The sequence below is a fragment of the Cuculus canorus genome, chromosome 1 (assembly GCF_017976375.1).
Source record: "Cuculus canorus isolate bCucCan1 chromosome 1, bCucCan1.pri, whole genome shotgun sequence".
Taxonomy (NCBI): Eukaryota; Metazoa; Chordata; class Aves; order Cuculiformes; family Cuculidae; genus Cuculus; species Cuculus canorus.
Genome location: NC_071401.1, coordinates 173,535,128 through 173,551,998, shown reverse-complemented (window position 1 = coordinate 173,551,998; position 16,871 = coordinate 173,535,128). Strand labels below are relative to the sequence as shown.

Here is a 16,871-nt window from a genome sequence, read left to right as displayed (position 1 = left end):
CTATGCCTTCAGGGAGTTGTAGATCAAACTACTTCTGCTCCCATTCTTCTCTTTGGCCAAAATCCACCACATGATGTACCACAGATAATACTTCCACAGCTTATGTCCTCAAGTCATTCAAAAGGTACACTTCTGATTGAAATGGAAATATTTTACCTTCCACTTAGAGGAAGACAGTATTTTGTCATTGCCCTCCTCCTGCCCTCAATCTATAACAGAACCTTACAATTAGAAAGTCTAACACCCCCGACGCTAATTTTCACCAGTTTTTTCTAAAGCAAGCCCTGACCAAAGTCTGTATTAGAGCTTTTCAGAAGATAAAGGAGAACAGATATTAACACAATTCACTCTCATTTTTATGAGCACAACACTGGCTATGTTCTACACTGAACAAGCCTCACATGAACTTTTTAGTCAACTAAGGTGCCCTCAGAGACCAGGAAGCTTGAAAACAGAGTAGAACAACGTCCCATGACAAAAAGTGAAACTGAAATGTTACCACTTATTTCCTTTAAGCCAATGGGCAGCACCAATTAGGACAAAGAAGCTCACATAGGCCTGAGCCGTATTCTCGTGTTGTCACTGACATAGCTGGTTGCGTCAGCTACAGAGGTACTTCTGGAATCACTGACCTTGTTCTTTTTGGACTAGTCGTTCTTAAAAAAAGAGGATCATAGAATCATCGAATGATTTGAGTTGGAAGGGACCTTAAGGATCATCTAATTCCAACCTTCCTGCCATGAGCAGGGACATCTCCCACTGGATGAGGCTCCTCAAGGCCCCATCCAACCTGGCCTTGAACACTTCCAGGGATGGGGCAGCCACAACTTCCCTAGGCAACCTGGATGTTGCGAGCAATTCAGCCATCTGAACTGCACATCTACTCAGCAGATGGATAAAAAAAACCCTGCACTTTCAGGCAATGCTCATCTCATTCCAATGTAGATTTATTTCTCTCTGTCAACTGCAGAAGTACTAGATAACTGAGAGGTCTGTACTATAAGCATATACAGCCAGGGGAGATGACTACCACAATGCTGCTCTAATACACACGATTTGTGTGAGATGCTCTAGGGCCTTAACTTCAGTTGGGATCTGCAGGCATTACTGTAACCTAAATACTAGTCCCAGAAAACTTTTGTATGTATTGCTATAAAGCTTTGTTTATTTTTGAACTAGCAAAGAGAGTATAACCATTAATAACCTATCAGCTGTCTGAAAAAAGAAGAAAAAACACCCCCCCACTCCCCTGACAATAAAAACGGCTCCTGTATTTGAAAATAAAGAATTATCCAAAATCATACCAATTTGATGAGAATTAATATACGGTGCAAATAAAGCAGCAACTCTGAAAACAACCAAGAGTCAGCAGTTGGGGCACACAGATGAGACAAAAAGCACAAATACGCCCTTGCTGTTTCTCCTACAGATGAGATGACCTCTGTAGCTACCAAGCTATTATCCGTTTTGCTGTGCATATGCGTGACTGTTCTCTGTCTTTCACATCTGTGAGCTTGAACTTCTTCCTGAAAGTATTGACATTCCGCAAACTCTCAGAGAATAAGACATGTATTTCTACTAGCTCTAGCGGTATTCTGTCAAAAGCAGTCTTTCAAATATCACTCTCCTTTTGTTTTTTTTTTTAACTGGACAGAGCCCTCAAGTAGGAGTACGATCAGTCACCACAGTGATTTATTCTAGACTTTCTTTCAAAAGATTCAGATTTAATAACATTCTGAATAGCTACCAGAACAGCAAATAAATCATACTGCCACTAAAAATTTATTCTGAAACCCAACCCCCACCCTAACTATTATTGTTCCAAATATGAACCACACTCACAAAATGCATTAGAGCGCATCCTTAGTTATCCTAAAATCTGGACTGGGTAAGCAATTGCCACCCTATCCACAGAGAAAAGCCTCCTCGTGTTATCAATAATATGCTCAGCCACCTATGGTGGGCAACCAGCCTTGTGTCACACAAAACAAATACTCCACCCCACCTTTGTGAGAAATGAAACTGCAGAATTAATAATCATGTAACTTCATATTACAATGACAATTAATAATGCATCCCATTAAGTCCTGCAACCTGACTGTCACTATGACTATATCCTGGCATAGTATACCCATTTCACTCACTGATGATAATCAGTGTTCCTCAGCAAGGGACTCCATAGTTAAATGCATTTTAAAAGAGTACCAGGGAAAAAAAGCTACACAATTTAAAGTGAATGTTCCTGAATGGGGACAGAGGACAAATGTGATTAATCAAGCAGAAGTGGAGTGGGGTGAGGAAAGAGAATTAATTCAGGGCTGAATTTGCAGACCCTTCTTCTCTCACTGCCCTGCTGAGTTTATCACTCCCACTCTCAAGAACAAAAGTCTATTTCTGCTATTTAACAGGTTTCCTCGGATTACTCTGTGTGTTGGGGCTGAAAAAACGTTCTCCACCTCCTCACTTCTGGCCCATCACCTCCTCCTACCCACCCTCGAAAACTCCGCAGTCAAGGCCATGACAGTAGCACACAACCCATATGGACAACTGCGTATCTCCAGCTCTTACGCTGCCTTGCCAAAGTGCAGGGCTGCATTGATAGGGTCAGCATTAAATAACAGTAATCACACAACCTCAGATGAAGCTGCCATTTAATTTTCACAAACTTCCCAGAAAGCAGAGTAAAGAGCCTGTGGAAAAAAGAACAATCTGAGAAAAATGAAATGGACTGTGTTAGTTTAAGAGACATTTCAAGTTCCAGCTCCTATTTCCCTTGTGCTCCACACTTTAAGAAATTAAACTACAAAAAGAAAAAAAAAAATCTCTCTTTTCATCAGACAAATACTCAAACTGCTTCACTCACCCTTTCTTCCTTCCATATTTCTGCAAGGTGTTTCACCACTCAGATTTATTTCAGACTCTGTGTTGCAGTGGGATTTGCCTAGGAGGTATTTACAGAATTCAGCCTCTGGCTTTCTCATAAAACACTTGCTGGGATAATATACTATTCTCTGAGCGTCTCAAGGCTGTATTTATACACCCTATTGATACAGAGTAAGTTGCACCCTTACCACATTTAACACCAACTCACACGCTTCTTAAAAAATATTTCCTAACAATGCTATGTGAGGGCAAAACACAAAACTATACTTTACAGTATAAAAATATGAAAATGTAAATTCTGATAGCTTGTAGAAATGCATACAAGTTTTGGTTTTCCTTTTTAAATATATTCAACCAGCAAAAAAAGTATCAAGGAAAAAATCCTACTAATTGCTAGTGTAAGACTGCCCTCTAGGAGAAAACTTTCTTCAGAAATATGCTGCCTGTTTTGGGAAAATATACTGTGAATTTAAATTCACAAGCTGTGGTCTCATAATACAGCAGAACAGGTTTTACTCAGCTAAATAATGAGTGCTATAGCACTCATTCAAGTGCCATGTAGAAAACAGAGGTAAATCCGTAGAAAAGAAGATAAGATATAAAGAAAACAGTAACAAGTATTAGGAAAACAGTATGCTACATTATACGGATCAGTTGGCACCTTACTTCAAACATTATGCTCATTTCTGGTCAAAATGTCTGAAAAATAGAAGAAAGAACAGAAGATTTGAAATAAAAATGTTTCTCTCAAGAAGCTTGAAAGGGAGATTAAAAAAATACAGAACTAAAGTAGGAAATTCACTAATGAAAAGAGGAAGAGAAATCAGAAAAATCTGTGTAATATTTCTTATAACGCAGGACAATTGGATATTTAACAAGGATGACAATCATTAAGGTTAAAATGGATAAAAAACAGTTTTCAAAAACACACAGTTCATTTATAAACCCTATCATTATGGTATCATAACAGTATGAAGACCATAGTGACGGATACCATCAAGGCTCGTGACAACACTTTTCCAATCATAAAATAGTTTTATATCTCTGTATTTTTAATGCAATCTAAACATATTAACTGTGTCACGTTTGGAAAAAAGTTCCTTCTGAGGAAGACTTAACTATGCATTATAGTATATACAACATAGTGTGTGCCTTTTGCTCTCAAGAGGTGTCTGATAATTCTGGAAGATAAATCGGAAGTTAACTGGACTTAGTGAAACATTGCTACAAAGCTTTCTATGTCCCATGCATGCCTGCAAACTCAATACAGCTACATCCACCCACGTTGCAGAGACAGAGGCTCCTGACCAGGTATGGTAGGCCTGGAAATTAAATGTAGTACTAGGTCAGAGCTAGTACCTCTACACAGCAACTAGATGTGCCTACCCAGGTTGGTGTCTACCTGGAGGACTTCGCACTGTGCTGTCTGCATGACACATCAATACCCTTTGTGTCAAACAAAACCATCTCCTGGACAAAGCCTGTTGTTGCTTATCTTGATGTGCTTTACATACAAACAAGTACTGTGGCCAATGCTTGCTTCATTAAACACAATTAATGCATACAGAAATTAAATACACTCATGGAACCAAGAACCTGCACAAGCCCACAGCAATCGGTTGCATGGGCTTTCCAGCAAAGACTTTTTGAAACACAGACTGTGAAAAAAAAAATTCTGGTTTGCCTTGCATGACTAAACGCAGAACTGTAAGTCCCAGTGAGTACAGAACACAATTCTTTACCCAGGAGTGTTCAAATACTTACTTGAAAAGAAATCTGAATACAATGAAGACTATCAGCACACAGGAACTGGGACAGGTGATTTTAGGAAAGATTTAAAAGAGAAAGAACAGGGCTATTTGAAAACCTGAAAAATCAGTCAGAGTCTGAAATTATTGTAACAATAACAAAATATGAAGCAGAGCAGGAGGAGCAATAGGTGGGGAGGGACACAGAATAAGAGGAACACTTGTTGCTCAGGACCATAGTGATCCCCCTCTTTAGCCACCATATGTACCAAACCACGGGGTTTGAGGAGAGAGACTGAAGCAGACTGCTAATCACAACCTGATTTAAAACAAAAACCGAAACAAACAAAAAGGCTATTTATAGCCCACTGAAGGACTAATTATCACTTAGAGAGAACTTGTGTTCTTCCAGAGTAGAAAGACTGCATATCCGCACTGTCCGAGTCCAACATTCAGATGGGGCATTTAGTGTTACATGGCTGAATGTCTGAATTAGATACACCCTATCAATCACTGCCGGAGCCTAAGCTCATGCTTAAAGAGCAGATGAAGTAATTAGCCAGTCAGGAAACAAGACAGATGAAGACTAGCAGATAACTGCCAGCAGACAAATGCGTGACTTACATTACTCTCCACACAAAGAGGAGCCACAGTCCGCAAAAGTCACTCAATTTAGTGTGCTGGATGACTTTATCCTACCTACATAAACCAACCTTACTACGTGTGAGACTGCTTCAGTGAAAAGAAGCCAAGATCCCCTCACCCTTAATGAAATGGTATAACTGTATAAGTGGTGATACTGCTATGCATGCAGTGACCACCACTGGACAAGTCAATCACAGCCATTAAACTTGCAGGATTCTGCAGTAGTAAATTTCTCAGGATTGTATTTACAGAAATGAAACAAGAAGGAAAATACCATGAGTATTTCCCTCTCCATCTTTAAGCTAAATTGTCTTGGATGCAAGAAGCATTTTTCAGTTCAAGAAATAAAAAAAATCAAGCAGTAGAGCAAAGAAAAATATAGTAGCGTTCTGTATTTAAGCAGAGGTAATTAATAAGAGGCAACTGAAAATATTCAAAACATTCAGTAAAAATTTGGATTAGTTCTTTTGGTGCCATATTGCTACATCCTTTTGTATTTATTTTGTATTGCTCCACCGACAAGATACAGAAGTCTGTTTACCGAATTCTCTTTCAGCTGGAGACCTTCTCCATTGGGCAGCGATGACCTCCGTTTTGTTGAGTTCTTGTTTGGTGTAGAATTACTGCCTCCAGTTTTCTTCTTGACAAAGAGGACTTCACAGCTGGCTTGATCTTCATTGTGTGTGCTCTTCCCTGCATTTATTACTCTAAGAAAAGAAACAAAAGAGAAAAGAAAACAAGGGACAAGTTAGCAAAGCAGGAAACTTCCTCATGTGACTCACAAAACGTACAGAACCACAGCCTAGAAGTACTGCAAGTACCAACTGAATTAAAATAATCTGTCTTACACATATACGTACATATACAAACATACACACATGCATAGTTGGTTGTTTCAATGCACATGGCCTAACAAGCATTTTTTCACAGAACTATTTGAATGAGAACTAATGGTATCATGAACATACATTACCCTTAAGCATACTATGCTTTTCTTTATAAGGACTACTTGATGGTCAAGGCTGATAACACTTATGCCTCCTAGTTGAAACATGAGAACCTCAGTTGCTTTTCTACTTGCCAGCCTCTTTGCTATGGTGAATAATGAATCTGTTCGCTAAGGTTGCGCGTTCCGTCAAGTTCCAAGTCTTGGAGAAACAAAATACCTCCTATAAATCTAAAAAGCTGTTATTGCTAAAGACACATAAATATATGCAACTGCTGTTTGTCTGTTTAAAGGGCACGTATTAGAAACTTTGTGACAGAAATACAAAGGAAAGGCTTTGCCTTGTATTCCAACAAGCAAGTCAAGCTTGCTTGTTCCGCAAGCAACACGGAGATGCACACTAAATACACCCCTCTAGCACTGCAGAACAACACAGCCCCCCACCTTCCACCAAGAAAAAACTCAAACCCTCACACTTCTGTCCCAACTGCAGCTCAGAGAGCAGAAGATTTGCACCAAGAGCTACAGAGACGTAGAAACCAGCACTAAGAGCTCAGTACAAGCTTCAGACAACTAAAGCTATCCTGAGACTTGCACCACAACTGCTCTTCTTCCTTCCATCAGTGATATAGCTGAAATATCAGCTATTTCACCACCAACATTTAAACCCCCTAAACAGAAGTTCAAATTATCCAAGATACTGTGGTTACTACCATCCATCTCACAAAGCCAAGTTCAAACACATTTTCCACTTTCTATATGAGAACCCCATCACAAACTAACTAATTTTGCATCAGTTGAAACATGTTCAGTGCTTCGACAGTTGTGGGCTCACGCAGGGAAAACCTGTGCAAGCCAGGACCATGTCCTGTTCCAGCCAACCAAAGACATTGTCATTTTGACATAAGCATACCTTCTCCACAAACACTACCTAACCACTCAATCTTTAGTAGGAGGTTTGCTTCAGCTAACAAGTTAAACATTAGTCAGAGATGTGTTTCTACTACTGAACAAACACCGAGGCGTGCACCAGGCACACAATGTCTTCAAAAACAATTGCTGCCTCCCCAGAAAGTAAAACAGCTTGAAGGCACATTGTAACCAGTTGGATGGCCAGTTCAGGACATCCCTGACTTCTTGATCTTTAATGCTTACCTTACAGAACAATTTTACATTTCAAATTTTTACAGAACACTTGCTAAAGGTTCTTGAAGAAAAAAAAACAAACAAACAAAAAAACAAAGGCAGGTCTGCAGGGGACTCTGCACCCACTTGCCTACTCTTGCCGAAGTGCCAATTCTGTGTCAGCCTTGCTTAAAGTTAAAATAGTCTTTTGATTTTCAAAGAGCAACACAATATTGTGACATGTAAATGACCATTCCTGTCTTCGATTAGAAAAAACAGCCTTCTAAGGAAATGTGAATCCACTACAATTAACCGCTTCCAGAAACTGAAAGTTTCCTCGCAGTGTCAAACGTCTCACACTGCAGTCTGACACCTGTATGCACAATACCACTGGTTGTTTACAAGTATTTATTGTAAATAAACACCAACTGTGGATAAAATGATCTTATGAAACAAGCAGAGAGCAGAGATAAAGGAGATTCTAAGCTGCAAGGCACCTGTGAGCAGTTTAACCGCTCACCTCCTGTGGTGCCTAACCTTTGAACAACTGGAGATCAAACATTGAGATGCAATAAACTTTCAGTGTGAAAACTCGACATATTCTTGACATATTAGGAGAAGTTTAAGCATATATCAGATGGGCAGGGAGGAGGAAGCGCAAATATCAAAGTATTTCAATCAGCTGACAAACACCCCTTCCGTTTGAAATGTTACAAGCGTGATTAAAATACTGCAGCATCACAGGAAGTATAGTTTTATCAGATTAGGAGCTAATTAATATTTAGTTTAGCTGATCAGTCTCCTCCTTGATGCTGCTGTTTTCAATCCTATTTTTAAAAAAAAGTGGAAGACAAATAGAGACAAAAGTGACTTCTTACAAACTTATCATTCCTTACAAAAACAACTCAACTATTGGAGTAGCTCTGATTTCTAAGCTCAGAGATGGACTTCAGGACTTGTACAGTAGGAGACGTTCTGGTGTTTAACAGCGTGTGAAGATACATACAATACAGTAGCATTTTATAATGCTGTTGCAAAAGAAAATTTGTCAAGGTACTGAATACATTAGAAAGGCTACAGGAACAAAGTGACCTAACAGACTAGCTTGGCAGTCAGCTACTCTTAAAATGCCTGGAGCTGAACCTACGTACTAAGCACCCACCTAGAAGACCATACAGTGAAAAGGAATGTGGCGAGACTGAATACTGGGAGGAAGCAGGTGTTGGGGTGTAAGTATACTGAGCTGGGGATCTGGGGTGGTGAACAACGCGTTCCCTTCCAGAATTTCACTTTATGTCCCAAAATCCAGTTTTTGTCTCTCTAGGAAGGAGATTAACTGTATTTTGGAAAACCTGGTGAAGATTTGAACAAATCACAATGCCAAAATAGTGCTCATGTGTGATACCAGGTAATGCAGGGTCTAGGTGCCAAAAGGCACCTTTCTTCTGACACAGGCACTCTTCTACCACCACATGCCATCTCATGGATGAACTTTAGAAAAGGGCTGCAGCAAAGATTTCTAATTTCAGAGCTTGATCTATGTGTTAGTCCTCGACAGAAGCTTTTCAATCCTGTCTTTGCTGTCTTTTGAAATCCTTTTCTCTCTGCAGCTCCTTAAATCCCTCCTTAAGGCAACTTCCAGCCAGCTTTCCAATGCTGATTTTGCTGTTGTCTTTCTCCTCCTTCTTCCCTGCTCTCCCAGACTGTAAGTTATCAGGACAAAACTCACATCTAAGCTGCTTATACAAATAACAAAGCAGAACTAACGAGATGTTCATATGTCCAAAAAGTAATTCTTAATTACACTTCTGAAAATTTTTATGGAAAATCTACCATATCCCCCCCAGAGGAAGTCCCTCAGCTTCCTAAGATTTTTCAGTTCCCCTTTGTATCTATCTGCCTCAAAAATGTTATCCTCTAGTAAAGTGAACAAAATGACATCTCTCATGCTTAATTCAAACCCCTCTCCCATCATACAGTTGTCCTCACTTCCATTTTACCACTGAGACAAATAATATCAAACTCCAGAGAAAAAGGAATTAAAGAGATCGAGGACTATATAATTTTCAAGCTTTTACTCAGAGACACATTTTCAAGGGAAATCTTGCCTTTGTTTTCTCTCCCCACAATTTCTCAAGGGACTGTTTGATTACACCTACTCATGATCAACTCCTTTCCATCTCTTCCTTCCTCTCCCCCATCACCCATTTATCTCCTATCCAATCTTTTACAAAGTCCAGCCCAAATAACGTACTTAATTTGGATTAGAAGCTCTTCTTTCTACAGTATTAGATGTCTCTATAGTGTCAAAATATATCCTACTTCACGAACAGGACCTTCATGCAGCCTGCACAGTAAGATGGTGGGGTTTGGTCCCATTTGAAGAGGTACTTGCATTAACTTTGACTGATGCTTCAGTACTTTACGGGATTAATCTCAAATGTGTCCCCCAGCTAAAAGCAAATCCTCCAGCTAGAAGCCAGCTAGTTAGTTTGGCTCATAATTAGCATTCTGATGGTTTCTCGCAAGACCCCAAATCCCATCCGACTGAACGGAAATGTAGGACACACTGTGCTTCTATTCTTCATTCAACAAGCAGAGCTCCAACTCCTGAGCAAAGGTCACTGATTACAAAATCCTAAATTTATCTTAAAAGAACAAAATCAGACCAGATAAACAAATTCAAAACAGGTTTTGATAATAGCTACCTGACAAAAAAAACACCAAACAAACAAACAAGAAAACCCCAACAAAACAGCTCAAGTCTTCTGAAGCATTTCTATTCAGCTCTCTATTTTTCACATCAATACCAGTACATAAACTCTTCAGTTGTTTTACTCCTCCCCATACTGCACTTGTTGAGATTAATTTAAGTTGTATTTACTTCAGCAAAAGTTTCAAGCGGGGCTGTAGGAGAGTTCTACTCTGGTCTAGATCTCAAACTCTTAAAAAAACTGAAGTAGTTGTCCAAGTACTTGCATTTTTTTATACTCACTAATCTACAAATTTTTATCTGTAACATACCTAGATAAAAATAACAGACAAAGAATTCAGAAGAAATTCGGAATGTGGTAGGACAGCATCAGTGCACAAAATATGCTTTCTGAAATGTAAAGACTAAGACAGCTACAAGAACTTGGGCAGTTATGACGCACCAGAAGCATGGGAACAGGCCACACATTCACCCTAGACCTGCCTGAGCTAAGAAATAAAACCTGTAAGCAGGGAGCCTGACCCAACTCCTCAATTTAGTTGAGCTGTGGGGTAACTAACAACCTGCAACCATGGGAGGACACACTAAATCCTATCTGCTTCTCCCTCACCAAGGCACGGTTCCTCATCACAGTATTGGAGAGTTTTCCCAGCTCCACATTTATTTTATGACCTGTTCAGAGAGTCAAGACAACCTACACAAGCACTTCCAAAGTAAAGATTTGAGCAGCCTACTTCTCTACCATGTAGGTTAAGGCTGAGCTCGTGTGCATTATCTGTGCGGCCCACAGAGTGCGACACTAGAACATTAAAATACCTACAAAGATTTCCAAAAGGAAAATGCTCCAAAGAAAGGGAGAGATGCATCAACTTGCATTTGTCAGTAAGGAAGCAGCCATGGCAGCCAGGAAGCCATCCTGGCAGGTAAGGTCAGCTGAAAACAGACAACCTCAACTTTGCTCAAATAAAACCTGAAAGTCCCATAAGATATTAAAAAGCCCTGCAAACAAGTTAACTGCTTGAAAATAAACCATGCCTTTTAAAAACAACAACAACAAAACTTTTCAATCACATCAAACTTTTTCTCCTAACCACCTCTTTACCTTTCTTCCCCAATTCTAACTCAATATATCTTATTAGTAGACATATAATCTTAAACATCTATAAACTATACAACTTGGCATGCTCCTTGTTTCTCTATTATCAGCTTTGCAGTTACTACCGATATTACAGAGTCATAGTGCTCACTGGGAAAGTAAACAGTTCTTTTTCTAGGAAATACTGGCAATATTCAATCATCATAGGAATTAAGCGGTGATAGCCAAGGGCTTTTGTTGAGATCATTTATTTATTTGCTGTGGATAAAAGTGACTTTCTGCAATTCTGGCGTACACAAGTTTCTGAGATAAATGCATTAGTAACCTTCCTGCTGTTCACATGGTAGAAAAAAAAAAAAAGGAATAATGGCAAAATGTTATACCTTATCCACATGCCTCCCCCTGAAATAACAAAAAAATCCTCATCCCAATGAGTTACCTTATATGCTTGGAGAAAAATTTAGCCCACAACAGAAGGTTAAACCAGAATCCATAAGCCGAGGTGAAGGACAGGTGCTCACAAGATGTCTTTACTGGGGAAACTTGCTCTCATTTGATTTACAAAAACTTTAATTTGTTAATACCTGGCAAATGTAAAAGCTCTTCACTTGGTCCTTAAGACACAGGAAAAAAGGAGGTCGACAAGAACAGATATATCCATGGGCAGTTCATAGTTTGTGATTTGCAATTTAAGGATGTGGGATAAGAGTAGTAGTGGGTACCTGTAGTTGCTTTGACACTGCATAGATCACCTGGAGAGCACAGAGTCCTTCTATCCCTGTGCCAGCCTGCCAGCCTCCCTCCTCATTCCAGGTGTGATGCATCTGCTGCCCTGCAATCATTAGCATGACAACTTGCACCCAAAGCAACTAATAGCACAGAATTAACCCAGATGAATGAACACAATTGCCTATAAATAAGACAGTATATTCCTACAGTTTTGCATTATAATTTCAACACTCTTAGAACGATTATTTAAAATACCACAAAAACCCCCTTCTCTTTCATACACACATTACTGGCTTTTCTCCCCTTTCCTCTCCTCTCCCTCCTTCCACAATGGATTAGTGTGTGTGTGGATGCCAAAGCGTTTTTCTGTGACATCTCATTTACAGTCTTAGATTTCCAGGTAGGTGGCTGTTTCCCCCCTTTCACCCACACAACATTTATTTCTGCACTGGGAATCGACTTAAAAGAGGTTTCCTCCTAGCTGTTCACCTCCTCCTGCAGATGAAAGGCAGCTTTTCAAGCAGCCCAAACAGTTTCATTCATTCATTACTGTAACTGTCATACTGCTCACATCAAAACCAGAACACTCACTAGTATTGTCCACTGCGGTCAGAAACTGAAGCTATCCCTGAATCAGTTGTCTGAGTTGAATAAAACTTTCATTTTATTAATCAAGGAGGAAGTAAATGTTTAGACATAAAGATGAGTCTTGCAATACTCCAGCGTGAAAATATTTCCACTATTTATGCTGGAAATTTACAATACATTAAAGAAGTAAAAAACAATGCAAGAAAAAGTTCTAAAATTTCTGCCACAAGTTCAGTGTAAATGAACACAAACCAGTAACACAGTTTGTCTTTGGACTAAAGTCAATGACACCTTGGTATGGAAGTCCACTTTAACATTACTTGTAGGCACTTCTCAAAATGCTATTGCGGAGCAGATCATCCACCTATGCTTTCCACAAAAAGATGAAAAACAAAGTGAATACAAGGAACAAGACAGGTGTAGGTCACAATAATGGAGCAAGCTCTGTGATCACTGCACAGGGATGAACAGCTCTTTTCAATAATTAGATGCAGGTATTACATGAGAAAAGCAACAGACACTGAATCCAGAGCAGATGCTGAGCCAGACCAGTGGGACACAAATGTGGTTAAGCATGATTTCACCTCAGGGCTGAGCAATTTCAGCCACAGCTGGCAATACTAATTGCCAAATTCTCCTTCCTCACTCCTCCTGTACTGGCTATCAGCAAAGATGAACTTAACACTGTAAGAGAGAACAACCATTTTTTCCTCCGCAAATCACAGCGCAGTTGCAGAAAGAGCTAAGTCAGAATGTTCATCGTCCCACTTAAAGTAACTTTGTCTGTCTGCCTGTTCATGGTTTGCTGAAAAAACTAAGCAAGAGACCTGGAGGACAATGGGGACAAACAACTTTGTGTTGACTAGTGTCCTAGTCCGATTTCCACTAAAACACAGTCTTACATCTTTTTCTTCTTCTCCTTAATAGGTAATTTTCGAGTGCATCATCTCCTGCTGATCTGTGAAAAATGGGTCTGGATATATTTCCACGGTATACAGGAAGAAGTTGCCCTCCAAGTTCAAAGTGATGCTTCTTATAAAAATGAAGCATATTCAGTCTGGTGAAATCAGCTTTCAGATGAGTATATTTGCACAAAAACATTAAGATCTTTATGCATCACTAGATTTTTGTTGTTGATAAGGCAAAGAATGTTTATCAGCTCTGGCTGGTATGTCAAGTTCAGAGCTTCAAATTGAAGCAGAAAGCATCAAACAATAAAACAGGTGTGAAAAGGAACCTTTCTACAGGGAAATACTTCCACATCAGGACTGACAGCTCTTGAAACCGAGCACCCAATTCAAACTTAAGCAGGGATGCACATCATAGGAGTGGCTTTGATTCATTTTGTTACCTGTCATTTTATCACACGTGTGACTCCACTGCCCTGGCCTTGAAGGGTGATACCGAAAGTTCACCGATGAGCAAAACTTGGCTTTTGACTGCACACCGAGAAACTCATCTATGGATAGTGGTTTTGCGCTGGTTTTAGATGAGAAACATCTTTGGATTGATCCTTAAGGCCATATTCAAGACAAGAACCCAAGTTACATCACTCCTTTCCCTCTAATGCAGCAGAAAACTAGTCACTTGCACATCTGTTCCTGTGAGCTGTGCAACTCCCTGTACACATGAGGCTGACTGTAGTCTTGAATGTGAGCATCCCTCATAAGCAGTCCACAGTCCACACTCAAGTCTGACAGAAAAAAGAATGGCTGAGTAAGAGGCCCAGCTGTCCTCACAGTTATGTGACAGAAATACTCAAATTACATTAGTTAAAATGATAAAAGTGCAGGGACAGCAGTCTGCTCCTAATCTCTACAGCAAGGGGCACCCCAGCCTCAGAATATTCAGTTTGCCTACAAGCTCAACACTACCATCACTACTACACCAAGTACTACCACTGCACCCCCTACCCCCCAAAAAGGTTGATCTGAATTAAAAATATTTTTGTTTTATTGTAGATTTATGAATGAGTGTTTGCATATAGCAAGGATGCATGAAGAAAAGTGCTACTTTTTATCCCCTCCGACTTCCTTCCCAAAGTCCTACTTTTGGAAGGACATCCAAAATACACCTTTTCTTCCTTAGAACAATGCCAATTCTATGCAAATAAAAGCTCTCCTTATGCTTACAATGAAGCAAATTCTGTATTTAAGGTATTTCAGTAAATCCTATACCACTAGACTATGATGCTGTAGGAACTCAGTCTCAGCTTTCTCAGGGTTAAGAGAAATCAAGATAAATGGCTTATGCAAAACTAGTTCAAGTTTTTTAAAAACATTATCTCTCATACTTTGCCTGTGTGAAAGTTAACTGAAAGAGTTCAGTGGTGATGGTACTAATCCCTTTTATACAGCTGTCAACTTAAATTAGCCCCAAGCTAATCTTTGCAAGTGTGACAAAGAGTGTATACATTTCTACAGATAAGCACTAAATGCCTTATTCACAATATCCTTCTACTGCAGCAGGTATTATGAAGCCCCTCTAACCTGAAAGCAGTCAGTCTGCTCATTTATTCTTTAAAAGTCACCACAGCAAATTTTATATGTCTGAAAGCAAAGATATGCAAGGCAAGGGGAAAAAGAAAGAAAACATTACCTACATTACACACAGCTTTATTACCAAGAATTCACAACTAGTAAATTAATTCAAAGCCACTCGTATGTCAGTAATTTTTAAGAACAGTTTAAAAAAAAAATACACACTGCTGCTAGAGTTTTACATCCATCACTTTTCCTCTGGAATAACATTATATAGTATATCCACAGGAAGGGGCCACATGCAAAAAAACACTACAACGACTCTTTGCCATAGAAACATGCCTCAAAACTCAATCTTTTACTCCTATTGTCAAAATTACATTCCTAGACCTCACCTTTGAAGCTGTTAACATATAAGCTAAATACAAGACATTGAAATACATGCAATTGTAACCCTGCGGGGGAAAAAAAAAAAAAAAAAGGTTGCTGAAAACCAGATCCAGATAGATCTTACTGATCCATCAAAACGTCTGCACAGCGTTCATTCATTCTGTTTGGGAGTGACAACCAACTCCAAATTCACTTTCCCAAATTTAAGGGTAGAAAAAAGTTGATGTATTTAATGCATGCAAAATGTGATTAAGAAAATATTTCAGTATTTCTATACACATTATATATACTCATAGGCACACATCTCTGTACTGAAACCTACGGTATTTCTCAGACAAGCTATTCAAAGTTCAGTCAAATGTTATGTCATTGAAAACATCTATTTTTCAGATAATATAAGTCAAAGTGCATAATGTCTTTGCTCAGTTGTTCCAGTATCACAGATCCAAAATGTCAAGCACAGTGATAATTTGGAGACAAAGTCGCCACAGGGACTGTGGTAAAATCAGTACCAGCAAGAAGAACTGCAGCCAAATGCAGAATTTCTACCCAGATGCAGACAAACAGCAGTGAGCAAATGATTGCTGGTCTGTGCATGTCCGTAGAGCTTGGAGACAAGGGTGTTCCTTCCTGTCACATCTACTACCTTTACCAAGAGGTATGGTAGTGAAGCTCTGGAGTCTGCACACCACCTGTTGCCATGGCTTAGAGTTGTGCCGCAATCAGTACTGATGTGCCTCAGATGGTATGGGCATGGGTGGGCACTAGCGCTGAACCTCAGGTCAAAGTGTGCTGCTGCCTTTGCACGGGGGCTGGGATAATGAAATGTGCCCCTGCTCAAGAGTGAGGAAGCAGCACGAGGTTAAGGAGCGCTTTTGGAAGGTGCAATTCCAGAGAATTACAGAACAACTGAGATTGGAAAGGACCTCTGGAGGCCATCTAGTCCAACCCCCCTGCAGCAATTTGTTCAGGACCATAGCCATAGGGGAACACAAAGAGCCTAAAGTGCAAAACATCAGAGACCTGTCTCACCTGATGTGTGCAGATGATCTGGCACTGAGTGAGAGCTGTTTATTGCCACCTTGTGAAGCCTGAAATGGAAAATGGCTCCAAGGAGGGACCCGGCTCTGCTCAGAATGGGAGCAGGAGAAGCACAGCTGCCACCAAGTCATGCTTTTCTGATGCTTCACCGACACTGTAATTTCTTCTACTTACGCTACAAATCTACCTCCATTATAACCTGACCCTTTCCAAAAATCAATAGCAAAAGCACCACTGGCCCCAATGAAATCTCAGTCAAGTCTTGCAAATACATCCAGGTCCATCCGAAACCCTGCAGACTGGCAAGTACATAGTAAGCAGAGCCATTATCAAATATTTTAAAAAGAGCTATAAATAATGAGCATCAGTTGTGTCTGAAGATGCCTGCAGGAGGTGGGGTGCCTAGCACGAAGAGACCTAAGCAGAATTGATGGGATGGATGGATCCTGTGTGGCAGTGATCAAAGGCATGCACAATCCCAGAGAGG

The 16,871-nt window shown here is 39.9% G+C and overlaps 1 protein-coding gene across 1 annotated transcript in view; it reads right to left on the bottom strand.

Moving 5' to 3' along the window:
* The window catches only part of PPM1H (protein phosphatase, Mg2+/Mn2+ dependent 1H), a 136,050-nt gene that overhangs the window by 64,801 nt on the left and 54,378 nt on the right, over positions 1-16,871 (bottom strand). Inside the window, exon 2 of the mRNA XM_054051714.1 lies at positions 5,818-5,983. Coding sequence (XP_053907689.1) covers positions 5,818-5,983 — 166 coding nt within the window. The remainder of the gene's footprint in view (positions 1-5,817; positions 5,984-16,871) is intronic.